Genomic DNA, 18,717 nt, shown 5'->3' with positions numbered 1-18,717 from the left:
AACAGAAGTGGCTGGCTCTGAAAAGCAATCTGCCTGATGAGGTCTTCAAGCTGTGTAATCAGGAGGCTATTCCCTAAATTGGCCCGCAGTGCCTATGGGATTAGATGAACAAGGTGGAGAGGCCTCACTGGTTCAGAGGGGGCCAGAAAGGGAAAGAGTTGACAGTTCCCTTTCTGTCCATCTCTCTGCTCCTCAGTAACCCCAGGAATGAGTGTCTCCCTTCCATTAACCTAATGACAAGTATACTTTCAACTGAGGAAAACTTACTGAGTGTGTCCATGTGCCATGCACTGCATTACATGCTGGACAAAATGTGCAATTTAGATATGACCCCTACATTCCAAGCTTACAATCTAGTGAAAGCAAGATGGAAAATTAAGATGTAAAGAATTATGCATAACTATTAATAATGATAAGTACAATGAAGGAAAAGAATTGTGCTGTAAAAAGTGGTTAATGTGGAGGAACAACTGAGATTGGGTAGATTAGGGAAGGCTTTCCTAAGAAAGTAATGTCAGTTGTGATCCAAAATACGCGCAGCAATTAGTCAGACAAGAGCGTTCTAAGAAAAGGGAACAGAATATGCAAAGGCCCCAAGGATGTAAAGGGAATGAAGAACTGAAAGGCTAGCGTGGTGAGAGCAGTGTGCAAGAATGACCGTGGGACTGGAGGGTTTGCAGAGACAGGCAGGGGCCATATCATGCAAAGCCTTCCAGGCCATGGTCATCTTTTTCTTAAAGATTACTTGAAGCCAATGATACAGTGAGTGCCTGGGAATGACATAACCCAATATATATTTTTTAAAGCTCGCTCTGGCTGTAATATGGAAAATAGAGATGGGGAGTAATGAGTAACAGCCCCCCACAAGTGTGGCTGGCACATCAGCTACAAGAGCGCTCTGATTTGAAATGATTCATTCATAGCAAGGGTTTTCTCTTACTCAAATCTCTAATCCAGTTTGTCAAATTCAGCAGGGTCAACTTTAGTCTACGTCTTTGGGCTAGAACTACTGAAAGAGACCATCAGAATAGGGAGGGACTTCAGATTCCTTCAGCTCATAGTAACAGATAAGGAAATGAAGGCCCAGAGTGATGCAACCTACACAAGGCCAAACAGCCAGCTGGCGGGAGAGATGGGACCAGATTCCAGGTCCTCTAGGACTCCCAATCCAGGTCAATTCCTACTGGACCAATAAGGAAAGGCCCATTTACCTTCCTCAACTAGACTGAAAATTACAGCCTCAAGGTTGCAGTGACCTAAAGCAACCCACCTTCCAGCCTTGGAAGCACTGTGCTCTGTGCAATATTCTACAAGGGTCAGCCCAGTTTGAAAGGAATGTGAATTCCTGGAAGGTCTGCTCCAAATACTAATGCAGAAGTCACAAACTGGTGGCCCACAGGCCAAACAAGGCCCATTAATATGTTGTCACAGTCTTAAAATAAAACAAACAAAAAAAGGGAATTAGTTATCAATAGTTAACAAAGATCTTACATAAAATTTGGGTTATTGGCTGCTTCTGTAAGTTAAAATCTTAGTATCTGGTAATATCTGACTCCCAGGCCTGCATTTCTGCCTGGGAAGGATCAGCGGGAGCTGGGCAGAGGCTATCATAGCCCCTCCACGACAGCCAAGGGCCAGTCCCCACATTTTCACTATTATTCTCTTAGATGGGGCCTGTCTCAGTATTCAGATTATTTGCCTGGCCTCTACAGTGTTTGAGTTAAACAGAAAAGGAATTTAGAAACAGGAAGAGAGCTTTTCCTTGCCTTTAAGTTCCCTTAATTATGCTTTCTCTCTTGTTCCATCCCAAACTGGAGAGAATACTTCCTCCTGACTTGACCCAGTCTCCTCAATTCCAAAAGAGAAAAAGAGACCACAGCGAGGGACCCTTTCAGCCAGGCCACCTTACCTCTGGGAAGCTGGCCATATTCACCAAAATCAGCTGTGGCGACTTCATGGAGATCTGGCCAATCTGGTTTAAAGCAAGCTTCCCATTAGCAGTTACCACCGTGATATGATCAAGGGATCCTAAAAGAAAAATGTAGGGTCTCAGAATTCAGAAGGACTTCAGCAGGCCCACATCTAAGTCTCTATCAAATTCAGATTCAACTAATATTTAGGGTCCCTTATTAATGTGGTAAGACAGTTCAAGGGGCTTTCATGGGAGCGGCGGTGTCATGTGATGGAAAGAGCTTTGACATGTTGACAGAACTAGGATGGAATTCCTTACCAGCAACCAGGGTGGCCAACTGTCCTGGTCTGCCTGGCCCTGAGCAGTTTTCTGTGACATCGAACTTTGAGAACTAAAAGAAAAGAGTACTGGTCACCTCCCAGTAAGTTGGCCATTTACTAACCATGAAACCTCAGGCAAGTTATTTACCTTCTCTGTAACTTGGTTTCCAACTCAACTAAAAAATGATGACTTTACAGGATTATAGTGAGGATTATAACAAAATATAAGCAAGTGACTATACAATAAACACCAAAAAATAAACATAAAAAAGGTACTGACTAGTCTTTTGAGTTTTTACAACTGGCCTCTAACACTGGATCACTATCTCCACTGCACACACAGAGGAGAAGTGGGGAGGTTAAAGAGACCAAGATTACGGAGCTAACAAAAGGAAAACGGAGCAGGAGCCCAGCCCCAACTCAGGTGTGCTTAATTCCAGCTCTAATCAAGCCTCTTTCCCTGATCAGTGTAACTCAAATTTGGCTGTGTATCAGAATCCCCAGGGAGTTTTTTAATTTAGATTTCGAGGCTCCACATCCCACACCCCCAGAGATCCTGATTCCACAGGGGCTTGGGAAGCCTGTGATTCGGGGGGGAGATTGTAAGTTTTTTTATTTAAAGATCACCACATGATTCTGACATGCAGCCAGGTTTGAAACTCTTTCCTTATACCACCTTGATTTTGGCACTTAGATCCCCTTTAGGAAGGGCGGGGGGAGACACCATTACTACTTCACTGTTATCCTGGATCTGATCTCTGTCCACATCTGAACTCTGGAAAACCCCGGGCAAAATTTTCTTGCCAAGAAGGTAAGCATATACTTACAGATGGAAAAATGGCATTATTCAGACTCCCTGATTTCCCATGCAAATGAGAACTAGGAGAAAAATCTTACCATTCACAGTAAGAACCACTCATGGATGGTTCATCCTGATACACAAAGAGTTAACAGTGAGAGGAAAGGGTCTTTTGAACAAATTGGGAGTTGTCCTGGCAAACTGTTAGAATAACGCAGCACCATACGATGGCCCAAAGGTCTGATTTGAAACGCAGTACTCAGCTCAATGCCATCACAAGCTAGAAGGCTGTTGACACCACTGGCTTCAATCTGGAAAAGTCCATGATTCTAAAGACCAATGACCTGGGTTCAAATACCAACCCTGCCACTTCCTGACTGTGTGACCCTGGGAAGGTCCTTTCAACCTTTTGGGCGTCTGTTTCCTGATTTCTAAATGGGGCATTAAAATCGTACTTATCTCACAGGGTTGTTATGGGTATTAAATGAAAGAGTTTATGGAAAGCTCTTATAACTGTGTCCTGGCATCTACAAGGGCCCAATAAATGCTAACTATTATTATTACTTCTCAATTTTCTCCTGTATTTTAACCAAACTAACCTACTTATAATTTTCTAATACAGCCTGTCCTCTCTTGCATCAGGACCCTTAGCATATATTTTTCCTTCTACTGAGGATGCCCTTCTCTGCTCAGATAACTCCTGCTCACTCTTTAACACTCAGCTATGATGGCATCTAATCTCAGAAATCCTGTCTGACCTCCTAGGCTGGATTATAAACTCCTTTAGGAGCTCCCGAGGATCCTGTGCACACTCTTATAATAATGATAACCATTATTTACTGAATACTTCCTATGGCAGGATGCAGTGCTAAATGCTTTCTATAATGGATTTACTTTCATTATCACAATAACCCTATGAGACAGTTCCACTATTTTACAGATGCAGAAACTGAGACATAGAGAATAACCTGTCCAAGGTCACAAGAGCTCTTAATAATGGAGCCTGAAATCAAAACCCAGGTCTGATCAACTCCAAAGCCAGGGTCTTGACTGCTCTGCTTTGCTATATGGTTTTACACACATTGGTTTACTTGTCTGTCCCTTCATATTAGGATCTAGGCTCTTGGAAGGTGGAAACAATATCTTTCCTCTCTATCTATTGCACCTGTAATCAGCACAGAATACGTGCTCACTAATGCTGTGATGAATAAATAAATGAATGGATGGATGGATGGATGGATGAGAGAGGGCAAGAATGAACAAATGAATAAACCTGTATTTTAGACGACTATTAAAGCACTCAACTATCTTGGAGATAGGAACTGCTGATAGATAGACAGGGGTGTAAGAGGAAAAGTGCCTGCTGGTTCAGACAGTAATGAAAGATGATATGGAAGGATCTGGCAAAAAAAAAAAAGACTGGCTAAGTTCAGCCTGCTTCACCCAGTCTCTTCACTGCCCCAAGTTCTACACAGAACGCTGCACAAACATAACCCTGAAGAGAAAGAAGCAAAGAGGAAATACCAATGGGAGGTCTTTTGAAAATGGATCTAAATTCAGCCTTCCTGACTTGCCATTAGATCCTTTGCCACAGAAGTCCCAACAAGGGCTTTTCAGTATGCAACTGCGGTGGTTACCATTCCCTAAATCCGTATCGACATAATGCATCAAATCCTTTTCCCTCAATCTGTCCCCAGCGAGAATCTCCCTCAGCCTCATTCCTGCCCCTCATTTTTGCAGAGGTTAACATTTAACAAATTACACTCCCAACCTCCTTCCAGGCCCATCATCTTTTTAAGTTCAACAAGAGCGGAGCTTGCTGGCTAATTTTAAGTATCACATTTCTCCCTGAGCTCCTCTCAAACTGCTCTCTGGTTTCGGCTGCAGAATGTTAACAGGCCAGAAAGCACAGGGGAGACAAAGCACTTTATCAGCTTCATACCTAAAATAATAAGCAAGTTTAAAATAAACAGTTGGGAGAGATTGAATGGCATGCTCTACTGTCAGCAAAGGCAGAAATGCCCCAGTCCAGGGTTGACCAATGACAGAATGGTCTTCTGGTTTCACACTGGATCTCGTCTCTGAACTGTGTGTGTTTCTGCTGGTGTTTATAAATGGAGCTGTGTATTTTTCCTTTCGTTTTCTTAGGAACAAGTTTATGAAATATTTTCCAGTTTCCTTATGAACTATCCCAACCAAGATGTGAGTGGGAGCAGCCCAAGCTCCCATAGATACTCTGATAGACCATCCCAGGCTTGACTCCAGAATGATGACAATTTCCAAAAGGCCAATTTAACAGCAATTGGATTTTCCTGCCTGCCTGCACCATTAGCTGACAACTCACTTCTTCCATCACATCTGTAAACAGTTCTCCTAGAGAGTTCTGACATTTCCCACTTAGAAAAGCCACTTTCAGGAAGTTATTAACCCAAACGGAATCTCCCTGGTCAAGCTCGGGGGTAAAGAGATGCCTCAGGTGGGCAGGTTTGCAGCAAGTTGGTTCTTGCAGCAAGTGATCAGAACGGCCAAATAGGACAAGCTGGAAAAATCAGACCGAAGATGTCAGTTACTGTGAGTGTTCATAGTACAGTCATTAAAAAACCTCCCATTTTTTGAGAGCAAAGACCATGCCTATTTTTGTTCACCTTTGTGTACCAGCACAATGCCTAGTTCATAGAAGACAAATATTTGCTACATGGACAAATGTAGTGTTAAGTATGTGTCAGGCACTGTGCTAGGACTGTTACACATGTTACCTCATTTATTTTCATACCCATCCCAAAGCCATAAGGTAGGAATTAGACAAGAAAACTGAAGACCAGAGAAGTAAAGTAACTGCCCATGGTCACCAATTAGCAAGTGACAAGACTGGAACTACAACCTAGCTCTACCAACGCAATGCGCTTTCCACGAAGCCACTTTCCAAAGAATTGATTCAGTCACTAACCTGGTGAGGTCCTTATATTGACAGTCTTATTGAAATTATCCTTGAGTGCTTCTATTACAGACTTCATTTCTTCATCCACATCTTCCAGGCTGATTATATCCTCAACCAAGGCAGTGTTAAGATTCATTCTGGTTTGGGACTGTCCTTTCCCTTTGGCTAGAAAGTCAACATGCAATGATTAAAAGAGCAGCATAATTAGAGACAATAGACAATTAGTTAAGAAGTGCCTACTAGAAGTGCATGTGCAGGGCAAAATGCCAAGTGCTGGAAAATTACAGAACAATATCACTACCCTAAGAAAGAGCCTACATTTACTGTCTTGCATTGTGCAAAACATTTTCTCAGATATTAGCGAAGGCACAGGTTTTATAATAATGAGACATCCCAGGTGAAAATCTGCGCTATAATGCATACTACTTTTATGAACCTGAGCAAGTTACTCTACTTTTCTGACACCAGGTTCCTTACCTGTAAAACAGGAATAATAACATCTATATTGTCAGGCTGCTACAAGGATACAAATGAAGTAATTCAAATGCCTAAAGGAGCAGTAGCCACATGGCAGACACATCATAAGTGAATTCCTTATTTTTCAGAAAAATAAACAGAAGATGAGAAAGGTAAAGTGACTTGCCTAATGTCACAAGGTCATGAAAGAGTAAAGCCAAGGTTTGGTCCCAGGTCTGCCTAATTTTAAACCAATGAACTTTCCATTAGACTGTCTCCACAAAATGTAATTGGAGATACAGAAAATAAATTAAATTAATTCATTTAAAAATGAATACCAAGACAAGGACAGACAAAATTTCTGATGACTGATACAGACAAAAGGAACAAAAGTAGATTAGCAACATTAAACACCACCAGTGGTAGTGACAATGGCTTATATTTTAGAAAACTAACAATTGGGGAACTGAATAAAATTCTATTTTATATCTAAACCATCACAGCAACTTCTCATATATATCTATAATGAGTATATGCATAGGTCACTCCCGTGAGTAACATATTCTTGCATTTCTTTTTGGAGGCTGTGGAAAGGAAAAGAAAAAGAAAAATACTTAAGTAATATTATCCTACAGTTGTTTATTCATTAAATGTTTACCAGACATGTATTGAGGTCACTTACAACAAATTTTATTGAACACCTACAGTGAGCTAGGTCCTTTGCTATCTGTATACCATATTTTAATTTGCAATGCAATTTTGAGTATATTCTTCCATTAGATATTCAAAGCAGCTCTGTGAGGTATGAAGAACATGGATTATTATTGTCCCCATTGTACAGATGGGAATCTGAGGCACAAGCTGTTCAAATGTTTTGCCCAAAGTAACCAACCAATAAGCAGCAGAGTAATTTTTATTTGAACATTTATTTGCTTGTGTCACAATCTTGCATGAAACCTCACTGCTCTTAAGTTAACAGGCTAATGGCTTAGACTTTTCAGAACTGATGAAAGAGTTGAATCTTCAGATTCAGAAGCATGAGTTCCAAACAGGGTAATAAAAGTAAATTCACACTTAGACACCTTGTGAATGCAGAAAACCAAGGACAAAAAGATTGTGAAAATAGTCAAAGAGAAAAGACAAATTATCCATAAGGATCAAAATTTAGAAAAACAGTGACAATAGAAGCTAGAAACAATTTCCAAGAGCAAGAATTGAAGCTAGAAACAATGGAAATAATATCTTCAACTTTAGTTTTAAGGCAAGTATGTGTGTTAAAAAATTTAAGTTATGCCCACTGATATCAGGATGGATAAACATTATTTATGAATGAAATACTATACAACCATAAGAAAATATCTACAACTACACAGAAAAATTTAAATGAATCTCACAAACATAAACTTAAGCAAAGAGGCTAGACACAAGAATCCATGCTGTACAGTGCAAAATCCAGGTACAAGAACATATACTAAACAGTATAATAAACAAAACTAATTCATGCCATTAGAAGTTAGTTTAACAGTTACCTGCAAGAGGTAGAGGGTAGCAAGTGACTAGAAGGGAGCATAAGGGAGACTTTGATGTGCTGGGAATGTTCTGGTTTCTTTATCTGGTTGCTGATTATGTAAGTGGTTTCAGTTTGTGAAAATTATCAAGCCGTTTTCTTACAATAGCTATGCTTTTTCAAAAAAAACTGTAGTGTAATTGATTTATAACATTGTGTTAGTTTCAGGTGTATGCTGTACTTTTCTATAGGTGCTTTTTTATTTTAATAAAAAGATAAAAAAAGAAATTAAAACACACCTTCCAAGGAAGCAGAGATGAACAAAGAGGACTAAACAAAATTGATTAATGCAATAGAAAGGAGAAAAGAAGAAAAAGAAACAAAGAAAACCTCAATAAAGAGAAAGTACAAAATAACAGATATACAAATACTCGGTAATCACAATAAATATAAACAGACCAAAAGGAACAGTTAAAAGCTAGAGATTCTCTGTAAGATTTTTTAAAATCTAGTCATATACATATACACAAGAGGTTTTATAAAAACATAAGATTACAGAAAGTTTAATGTATAGGAATGAGAAAATTATAACCCTTGGAAATATTAACCAAAAGGCTGGTGTAGTTACATTAGTATAAGAAAAATAGATTTTATGACAAATTGCATCATTAGAAATGAGGACCACTTCATAATGATAACAAAGACAATTCACCAGAAAGATAAAACAATTCTGAGCTTAAATATACTCAGGAATATAAAGCCTCAGAATTGAAAGGAAAAACTGATGAATCTACAATCATACTAGGAAATTTTAATATATCTTTCTTGATAACTGATAAATTGAGTAAATTAAAAAACCAAAATTTGATCAACACAATTAATCAACTTGATCTAATGACTATACATAGAACCATACACCTAACAATAAGAGAACACACATTCTTCTCAAGTATATCGGACCTTTAGACAGAATGACCATGTTCTCTCCCACAAAGCAAATCTCATCAAATCTCAAAGAATATCATGTACCATACTATACCACACAGACCACATTTTCTGACCACACTGGGTTTAAGCTAACTCACCAAAAGACATTATGTTTGAAAATTTTTAAACACTTCAAAACAACTCATGGACTAAAGAAAAATGAATAATGGAAAATTTTAAATGTTTAAAATGACAGTAAAAATACTATTTATCAAAAACTTGTAAGAACCACCTAAAGTTGTATTTAGAAATGTATAGACTTAAAGGCGTATAAGAAAATAACAAAAGTCAAAAATTAATGAACTGCCCAGCTCAAAGGATAGAAAAAGAACAATGACATGGGAGAAAGTAAACAATATAGAACAGAAGCCAATAAAATCGAGAGGTCAATAAAATTAAAAGCTCTGTTTTTAAAAGCTTATAAAATTGACAAACTTCTATCAAGAATAATTGATTAAAAAAGGGAAGTAGACACAAATAAATAATATTAAGAAAGAAAAGGGGGATACAATTATCAAAACAGTAGAGATTTTAATAATCTTAAGAGACTATTACAGAAAACTTTGCCAAGAACTTTGAAAACTTGGGAAAAAATGAAAACTCTACTATGAACATAAAATTCACTAAAACTAAGTCAAGAAAAAAGAAAATGTAAGCAGCCTTATAGTCATTAAAGAAGCTGAATCTATGATTTAAAGTCTACACACACACATACACACGCACACACACAATACCAGGTCTAGATGACTTTACAGGTAAATTCTATCAGTTGTGCAAGGAATTGATGACCCTGATCTTATACATACCATCCCATTAAGAGAGAAAAAGAGAGGGGGGGGAACTCCCCAACTCACTATGCGACTAATAATAGTCTTGATACCAAATCCAGGCAAGGATAATATTAGAAAGTTATGCTCATCAATATCTGAAAGTTATATTAAGAGTAATCTCACATGCAAATATAGACTTAAAACCCCTGAATTAATATTAGCAAACCAAGTCCAATGTATGTATATACAGATTATGTATCAAGTAATATTTATACAGATTACACATTAAGAGCAAGTAGGGCTTATACCAAGAATTGCAAAAGTGATTTAACATCAGAAAAAGGTATTGATGTTGAGTCACTACATGAACAGATTAAAAGATTTTTAAAAATATGATCATCTCAATAAATGCAGTAAGAGCACTGATAAAACAAAAACTCAGCAAAACAGGAACAGAAGATACTTGCTTAAGAGAAAGACTACCGAAAAATAAAGCAAATATAATTCTTGATGTTAACATAGAAGAACATAGAAGATGTTCACCATAAAGTCAGGAATAAAACAAGCATGCTGGGTACCAACAATCACATTTATTCAAATTATATTAGAGTTCCTAGCTAATATAGTTGAAAGAAAGGAGGAAGGAAAGGGGAGGGAGGAGGAAGGAAAGGGGAGGGGGGAGGAAGGAAGGAAAAAAGAAGTAAAAGGTATACGTCATATGGGTCAGAAAGGGAAAAAAATGAAGCTATCATTATATACAGGTATTTTAATTATCTGCCTAGAAAATTCAAAAGAATGTATGAACAACAGATCTAATAAAAGAGTTCAGCAAGGTTTCAAGGTATAAGATCACTGTATAATAATCAAAAGTATACCTATTCACCAGCAACTAAATAGAACCCAGAGTCTGTAAAAAGATCTAAGCTTAAAACAATAAGTCTTCCATAAAATAACACAGAATATACTTATGACCTTAAGGTAGGGAAAATTTTCTTAAATGGAAAAAAAAGCACTATCCACAAAGGAAAAGATTGCTAAATTGGACTACATTAAAACTAAGAACTTCTGTACACCAGAAATTAACACAACATTGTAAACTGACTATAATTTAAAAAATTAAAAAATAAAAACTTCTGTTCATCAAAAAACACCACGAAAAGAATGAAAGGCAATTATTACCAGCAATACATATATATGACAGAAGTTTTATCTTTAGAATATACTAAAACTTTCTACAAATCAAATTTTTTAATGGGCAAAAGACTGGAAAGAGGATATCCAAATAGCCAACAAACGAATGAAAAGGTGTTCATCATTACTATTCATCAAGGAAATACAAATTAAAACCACAACTAGACATGTATATGTTAAAACTACACCCATGAGAATGGCTAGAATTAAAAAGGCTGACTATACCAAGTGTTCACAAGTACATGGAGCAAATAGGAAGCTACAACACTCTTGGGAGGAGTATAACCTAGCATAACCACTTTGGAGAATTGTACGTACTGACACTGAATACATGGATAATCGAAGGCTCAGCAATCCCTCCTCTTGGTGTACGCTCAAGAGAAAGGCATACATATGGGCACCAAAATGCATGTACAAGAAGATTCACGGCAGCATTATTTATTTTAGCTCAAAACGGGAAGCAACTCAAATATCCATCAACTCTAGAAAGCATACATAAATCGTGTGCATTCACTGGAAAACCACAAAGAGATAAAAATGCACCAACAACTACCACAGGCAACAACGTGGACAAATCTTGCATATAGATTGTTGTCAAAAGAAGCCAGGCACAAAAGAATCCATACTGAGTTCAAAAAGGGCAAAGCTAATCGATGACATGAAAGTCAAGATAGGGGTTTGTCTTTTGAAGAGTTAACAACTGAAAGGGACATGAGGGAAGCTTCCAGAGTACATGTGATGCTCTATATCTTAACCTGGGTGATGGTTACATGGTTGCTTTTACTTTGTGAAAATTCACTGAGCCATACGTTTACAATTTATGTATGCACTTTTCTGTATATATAATTCAAAAAGTTACTTTAAGACTGTATCATATACAAAAGTGCTAAAAATGATGATAGCCCAGATATAAACCTGATTAAAGAACGGTGCAAGATCTTTATGGAGAAAACTTGACAATATGATTATAAATCTTACAAAGAAAAGCAAAAGGCTAAGAAGAAAAGGAAAAAGCTAGTGTGTGGTGAGGGGGAAGATTTGTACCACTGGAGTCAGGACTTTATGACAGTGATTCAGGCATTAAGAAAGTCAGTGCAGGGAGAGATGAGCAGTTCAACACATCAAGAGCTCAGAAATACATCACACATACAAAGACACCTGACATATGACAGAGGAGGCATTACAAATCTGGGAGTAAAGAAAGGCTATTCAATAGTGAGGCTGACACACTTATTAACCATATAAAAAAGAAATAAAATTAGATTCCCTACCTCACAACATAATCAGAAATAAATTCCACACGGATTAAAAACACAAATACAAAAAGTAAAAACCCGTAAAATATTTAGAAGAAAATACAGAAGAATAGCTTTATAGACTTTCAGATAGGTAAGGGTTTGTTAAATAAGACATAAAAAGCACAAATGATAAAGGAAAGAACTGAAAAATATGACCGTTGAAACTTATGTTCGATGAAGGAACCATAAAGTAAAAAAGGCAAAGTAGATACTTGTCATGCATACAATCAACAAAGGATTAGCATTCCTAATACAGAAAAAAATCCAATTAATCCAAAGAAAAAAGTCAAATAACCAACTTTTTAAGGAGGCAGTCCAAGAAGACAAAAACTGAAGAGCTAATTAAATGTGAAAAGATGCTACCATGCACCGTAGCTAACATCTAGTGCCCTACAGCACTGCAAGGCTGTGGGCACCAGGAGCCCCCAGATTCCAGTTCTGCCGCTAACTGGATATGGTCATGGGCAAACGTCTTACATATGTACCTCAGGTTTCTCATTTGCAAAATGGTTAGATCTGTGCTTCACTAGATAATTACCAAGAATTTCTTTACTGGATAATTATAATCCATTCAATGGATAATTTTAAGGATCAAATTAACTTATTAAATGTATATGAATTTAAAAAACATATATAATGCAACACACAGATCAAAAGTTATTGCTACTACCACTAATAACTGAATGTAAGTCTTCTATGCATTAATGCTCTTGCAGCAACCTGGTAATTTTCCTATGAACAGAAGAGGGAAGGTCTGAATGAAACCATAAAAAGAAAAGCAGTGGAAAAAATATTCAGCAGCGTATTTCTAGCACCATCCTTAGGAGTGGACTCCCTGACTTAACACCGCAAATAGCACGTCTACTTGACAATGTTTCGTCATTCATTCATTCCTTCAACAACATTTTTTTGATATATACTAAGTGTCCGTTCCTATTAGCTGCTAAACAAGAAATAGATTCTATCCTCACAAGGTCCAGTATGGAAGACATAACAAACAATAATCAATCCTCCAGTTAATTAATTAATGAGTGCTGTGCTAAGTACATCAAAGGTAAAATAACAGTGCACACGAGTGCATGTAACGAGGGACCTGATTCAGTCTAAGGCCAGGGAAGGCTTCACTGAGGAAGCAATATTTAAGCTGAGAACTGAGGTATATCAAAGTCTCGTTCTTGGATGATGCAAGCCATTAAGATCATCCGTCTAAATCCCCAGCTCTAATACCTCCTACCCAACAACCTGCTCGTTTTAATTTTACTTCCAACACAGACCTTCCTAGAAGGAGAAAAGATGCTAATCCCTGCTACAATTACTCTGGTTTACTTGGCACCTACACCTCTAATTCTAAATCTAAAAGAAATGAGGCATTTTCAGGGTCATGGCAATGTATGAGGCAGCATGACTCCAAAAATGCCTAATTTCTTTTAGATTTAAAACAAGAGGTATAATAGATTGATACCATCTCCGTCACATGACCTTTTCAGCTAATCAGCTGAACCATCTGAGACATCATTTCTTCATGTGGCAAGGGGAGAAATTCAGAACATTGCTGAGATTCCTTCCAGCTAGGATATTCAAGGACTAAACAAGACAGGAGTGAGGAGGTCATATGGTCTCTACCTTTGGCTTTCTTGGTAGCAAAATGACGGGCTGGTACAGCTGGACGGGCCACGTATTGCCCGTGGTCATTTCGTCTTCCACTCGTGGTCTTCATCGTAACTTCTGAAACAGGTCTGGTCAAGGCTGCAAGGGAATTGCAAAAGGCAGGGTGGACCAAGCGGAAGCACCTTAAACCCAAGGCCATGGCTGAAGACAATCCTTATGAACATCCACTAAAAAGAATAAGACAAAAAGACACTGTAAGTAAAACAGACTCTCCTACAACTTCAGACATTAATCTGTGCCAGTTAGCAAGCAAATCCTATCAATCAGTTTTGAGCTACGTGATAGGCAATTTAAATACATTATCTCTAATCCTCATCCCAGCAGCTGTACAAGGAAATAGGATTAGCCTCATTTTACAGGAGGAAGTAACTGAGGTTCACAGAGAATTAAGTAACTTGTTCACAATCTACGGGACTCCAAATTGCCATGGTCTTTCCACTACACCAAATGCCTCTGAGTACACAGGGAATAGAGTTAAATAAATGCGCAGCAGCCTAAATCCTTAATGATGGCAATTAAACCTCTATAGGAGAAAAGGCCCAAAATCTTGATAAAGTTACACTATAAAGAGGAAGGGCAGAGCACTGGAAGAGGACTTTAAACTAAATAAAATCATTTCAACAGGCATAAAATGACTGGAAAATTCACATGACAGCATTTAATCAAAATTTTCTTTGGTTCCTTATGCACTGATTACCAATTAGAATGCACTTTAATGTGAGTCTGAAGCATGGTTGAGGTTTGAGGTCTGCCATGTTATAGAACGAAAGCTCTGGAAAATGCCACCCTCCTTGGTGTTAACACAAGTTACACATTATACTCCTGAGGTCTCTGACCATGGAAAGACGTTGGAGCCTACAGCTACCTCTGGGACAGAACACAGCTCTAGCTAACCGGCAAATGCAGCATTAATGGCTTCTGCCAGGAATCTGGCCATTATTACTCAGCTAAAAATTAGGAACAGTTAGCTTCAAATACCTGGAAGCTACCATATTTGAAAAACAATCCCATACCTCATTTAAAAAATCCCATCCTGAAATTCTGATGCAGTCTAACATCAGTATATAAAAGTAACTGAATAAGAGCATGAGTTTTGCAGCCACAAGACTTAGACTCTAATCCCATCTCTACCAGTGACTAAATGCCCCTGAATATCTCTGCATCTTGATTTCCTCAAACTGTAAAATGCAGATAATTATAGTTATTTCTTAGGGTTGGGAATAACAAATGATTTAATGTACATAAAACACTGGGCACAGTGTCTAGTAGGCAGCAGGAGCAAACCTTCCCCAAAAAAGAATATCTATTGATAGCTAGCACCTTTCCTTTCAAAGATTTCCATGCCAGGGTCAGACACAATAAAGACATTTTGCATGTCATTCATTACTAACGTACAAGGAAGCCTGGAGCACTGGATCTGGATAAAAATTTCAACTTTGGGCAATTCATTCCACTTTCGGGGGCATCACTTAACTCATTTTTAAAATGAGAAAAATAATTGTGTTCTTAAAATAAAATGAGATAGTGAATGCATGTAGAAACTTAGCACAGTGCCAGGAATATAGTACCTGCTTAATAAAGCTGGTTATCATTACTACCTTTTTTTTTTTTAAGAAAAGCAAATGAGTTGCACAAAGGCAAATGACTTTTCCTGATGGAATTTTTAATAGCAAGAGAGGCTAGCTGTCAGTGATCAGTGTATGCAGTCAGTAAAAACAGATCTACGTTTAAAAATGGCAGCAATTTTTTCCTCTTCTTTAATTATTATCAATAGCTACTATCCATGGAGGCAGGTTTGGGCTGCTTGCTTTATGCATATGATTCATTTAATCCTCTCAACAATGCCACAAAGAAAGTACAATAATCTCCTTTTTATAGATACAGAAGCTGAGGCCTAAAGAGACTGTCACTGGCCAAGGGTATGGAGCTAATGGCTCGGCCCTATAGCAGCAAAACTGTTCACTGAAATCTGCCTCTGAGGTTTCTATACCTAGGTTTTTGCCTAATATAGCCAATGCCTAAACCATACTTATGTCCAAATATGGCTGTATAATAAATAATGTGCTTTTTTATTTTTAATCTACAGGGTCTCTTTCTGGCTGTCCCATTTAAGACAGGTTTCCTGGTGTTCTTGTTGCAGGTCATAATACTAATCCACAAAGCAACAGGAAATCAAAATGGGTTAGAAATAAACAACCTTTGACAGAAAACGCAACCCAAAAGCAGACCCAGTACACGTGACCCGGAAGACAACTCTATAAATAAACCACATTGCTGAAATGCTTTAAGGCGTAGATTTTAATTGCACAGAAATCAGGAAACTTCAAAGCGTAAGTTCAATAAAGGCAGCCCCTTGGACCCTTTACCTTAAGAACACGCATACTAACACTCAGTTCTGCACTGAAGGTTGAGGGAAGGAACTGTTATGTTACAAGAGCCCAAGTATTATACAACAAAACTAACCTACATTCAGAAAAAATGTGGCAGGAATTATCTGGGCTTTGGATGCAGTCTTGAACTGGAATCTCAGTTTGCCTACTTATTAGTTGTGTGACCTTGGGTAGATCATCTGCTTCTCTGAGCTACAGTTTCCACTGCATCTTTTATCATGTTGATATTAACAACTCTTTAAAAAGGTAATTATAACAATAACAATGGATCAATAGCTAGTAATTATATAGTGATAACTATGTGTCAGAAACAATTCTAAGTACTGTATTACATACGGTAGCTCATTTTTACCTCATGATAACCCTAAGAGATAAGTAAATTATTATACCCATTTTATGGATAAAGAAAAAGAGGTACAGATAAATAATTTGCGCCAGATTTTATCACAGGCAATTTCATTCCAGAGTCTGTGCTTTTAACCACTGTTCTATACTGTGTACATAAAACAGTACAATTACTGGCATTATTATTTAAACTGTTGAAATGGTTTAAAAACTATGAAGCACATATTCTTTACTCAAAGTTGAGGTTCTCAAAACTTGAATTTTCCTGTTTTTCATAAAAGGTGCATTTTAATTTTAGAATCAGATGAGAAACACAAAGTCTTGGCTTATTCGCTGTCCCAGCAACCCCTACCAAACCAGCTGCATATTAGCTTATAATACGTACATTTTAATATACATGGGTGTGCACATACAAGCCTTTGTTGTATATATAATACTTTCACATGGATTACCTTATTCCCACAATAACCAGGATTGTGATTACCACACACATTTTACAAATACGCAAACCAATCTTTCATTTCCTTGAAAACTCTTCCTGTTCCAGAGCCTTCAAACATACTATTGAATCTGCTTGAAATGATCATCCCCCACTTCTTGAATAAATTATGTCACATCTTTCAGATTTCAGCTTAAGCATCACTTCCTCAGAGGACACCTTCCTTGGCTGTTTCCCCTAGTGCAAGAGGTCAAGTGTCCTATTGCCCACTGTCACATTATCCTGTACTATTTCAAGGCACTTACTTTAACAATATCAATTAACTTTTGTGTAGTTATTTGGTTATTGTCTAATGCCCTCCGTAAGACTATCAGCACTACAAGGACTAACCTATGGTTGTCTTGTACACAGCTGTACTCCCAGTCCCTAGCATAATCCTGAACATAGGAGACATTGAATAAATGTGATGAATACATGAGTGAAAGTCTAGAAAGATTAAGTCTTTCCACAAGGTCACAGTGCTGGCACCAGAATTGAAATCTAAGCTTCAGACAGAAGGTCCTGGGCTCTACTTCCCAGCACTACTTCCATTATCTCCTGGTTTGCTATATTTTCACTTAGAGATAACAGGGCAAGTTCTTCTCTAAATTCAGTGCCATGTGAAGGCATTTACAGTATCTAACTATCTGCAGGTCCACTTTTCTGGCACAGCCTAAGGATGAGACACTTTTAACAGGTGGAGAACGGGTTTCTGCCTAAGAGCTAGGAGGTCTGGATTCCAATGCTCCTTCTCTCATCACTCCTTGCCAACCATCCTTTTCAGTTTCATAACTACCTTTATAGATTCCTAACTACCCTGTATTCAAAAAGCATCTGTGGAAACTCTGCCACTGACTTGAGACTTGTAGCAAGTCATTTCTTCATAGTCTTGTTTCCTCAACTGTAAAAGGTCAGACCAGTTTTCTTCACTCTTTCCAAGTATAAAGCTCTCCAAGATTCTGAGAATGCAATAGAGCACGGTGAAAGGAAAAAGGTATCAAACTTACAGAAAGCCTGGGAAAGAGCACTTTGTAGGTATGTGACCTTAGATAGGTCAAACTCTCTAGGCCTCAGTCTCTTCTGTAGTTGACAATACTATTTGTCAGAGTTACCAGGAAGACCGAATGAGACAGGGGCTGCAGAAGCACTTTGTAAACAGAGAGGGGCTACTGAAATGACAACAGAGTAATGGTTAAAAGTTGAAGCTCTGGAATTTGAGCGCCATCATTCACGAGCCGCGTGACCCTGATGAAGTTATTTCTCCGAGCTTCCGGGGATAAAAATACCTACTCCCATGGCATCGTTCCGAAGATTAAACGTTCCTGCCAGGCAGCGGGCTACTAAACAGCAGCTACTATTTGGTAAGCCCCGCCTCCCATCCTGGAAGTTCCTAGCTGAAGCGATGAGCCCCGCCCCCACCCCTTGAGACTCGCTCTGATCCACAGGCCCCGCCCCCAGCCATAAAGGTCAAGCCGGATTTGAACGGAACGCATCATGGACAGTGTTCAAGCCCCCTAAAATCCCCTAGAGGTCCCTGAATAGAGGTCTCTGGCACCCGGACCCCGCGCGCGCCTCGAGGCTCTGCCGAGGCCACTCACCAGCTAGCTCCCAGGGTACTAGGAAAAGACTCGCGAGACGGCGGCGGCGCGGGCGTCGTG

The 18,717-nt window shown here is 38.4% G+C and overlaps 1 protein-coding gene across 2 annotated transcripts in view; it reads right to left on the bottom strand.

The window, feature by feature from the left end:
* The window catches only part of MRRF (mitochondrial ribosome recycling factor), a 53,751-nt gene extending 35,037 nt beyond the window's left edge, over positions 1–18,714 (bottom strand). The window contains exons 1-4 of one of the 2 annotated variants that reach the window (XM_006205548.4): positions 18,658–18,714; positions 13,802–14,013; positions 5,979–6,134; positions 1,910–2,028 (exon numbers count right to left, since the gene is read on the bottom strand). In XM_006205548.4, coding sequence (XP_006205610.1) covers positions 1,910–2,028; positions 5,979–6,134; positions 13,802–13,985 — 459 coding nt within the window. In that variant the 5' untranslated portion in view covers positions 13,986–14,013; positions 18,658–18,714. Of the gene's footprint in view, positions 1–1,909; positions 2,029–5,978; positions 6,135–13,801; positions 14,014–18,066; positions 18,087–18,657 lie in introns of those variants that run through there. The other variant, XM_072960081.1, reaches the window with a different exon arrangement.
* Between the last annotated feature and the right edge of the window lie 3 nt (positions 18,715–18,717).

This window comes from Vicugna pacos, chromosome 4, assembly GCF_048564905.1.
Source record: "Vicugna pacos chromosome 4, VicPac4, whole genome shotgun sequence".
NCBI lineage: Eukaryota > Metazoa > Chordata > Mammalia > Artiodactyla > Camelidae > Vicugna > Vicugna pacos.
Note: the sequence above shows the minus strand (reverse complement) of the source record. Positions and strands in the feature narration are given on the sequence as shown.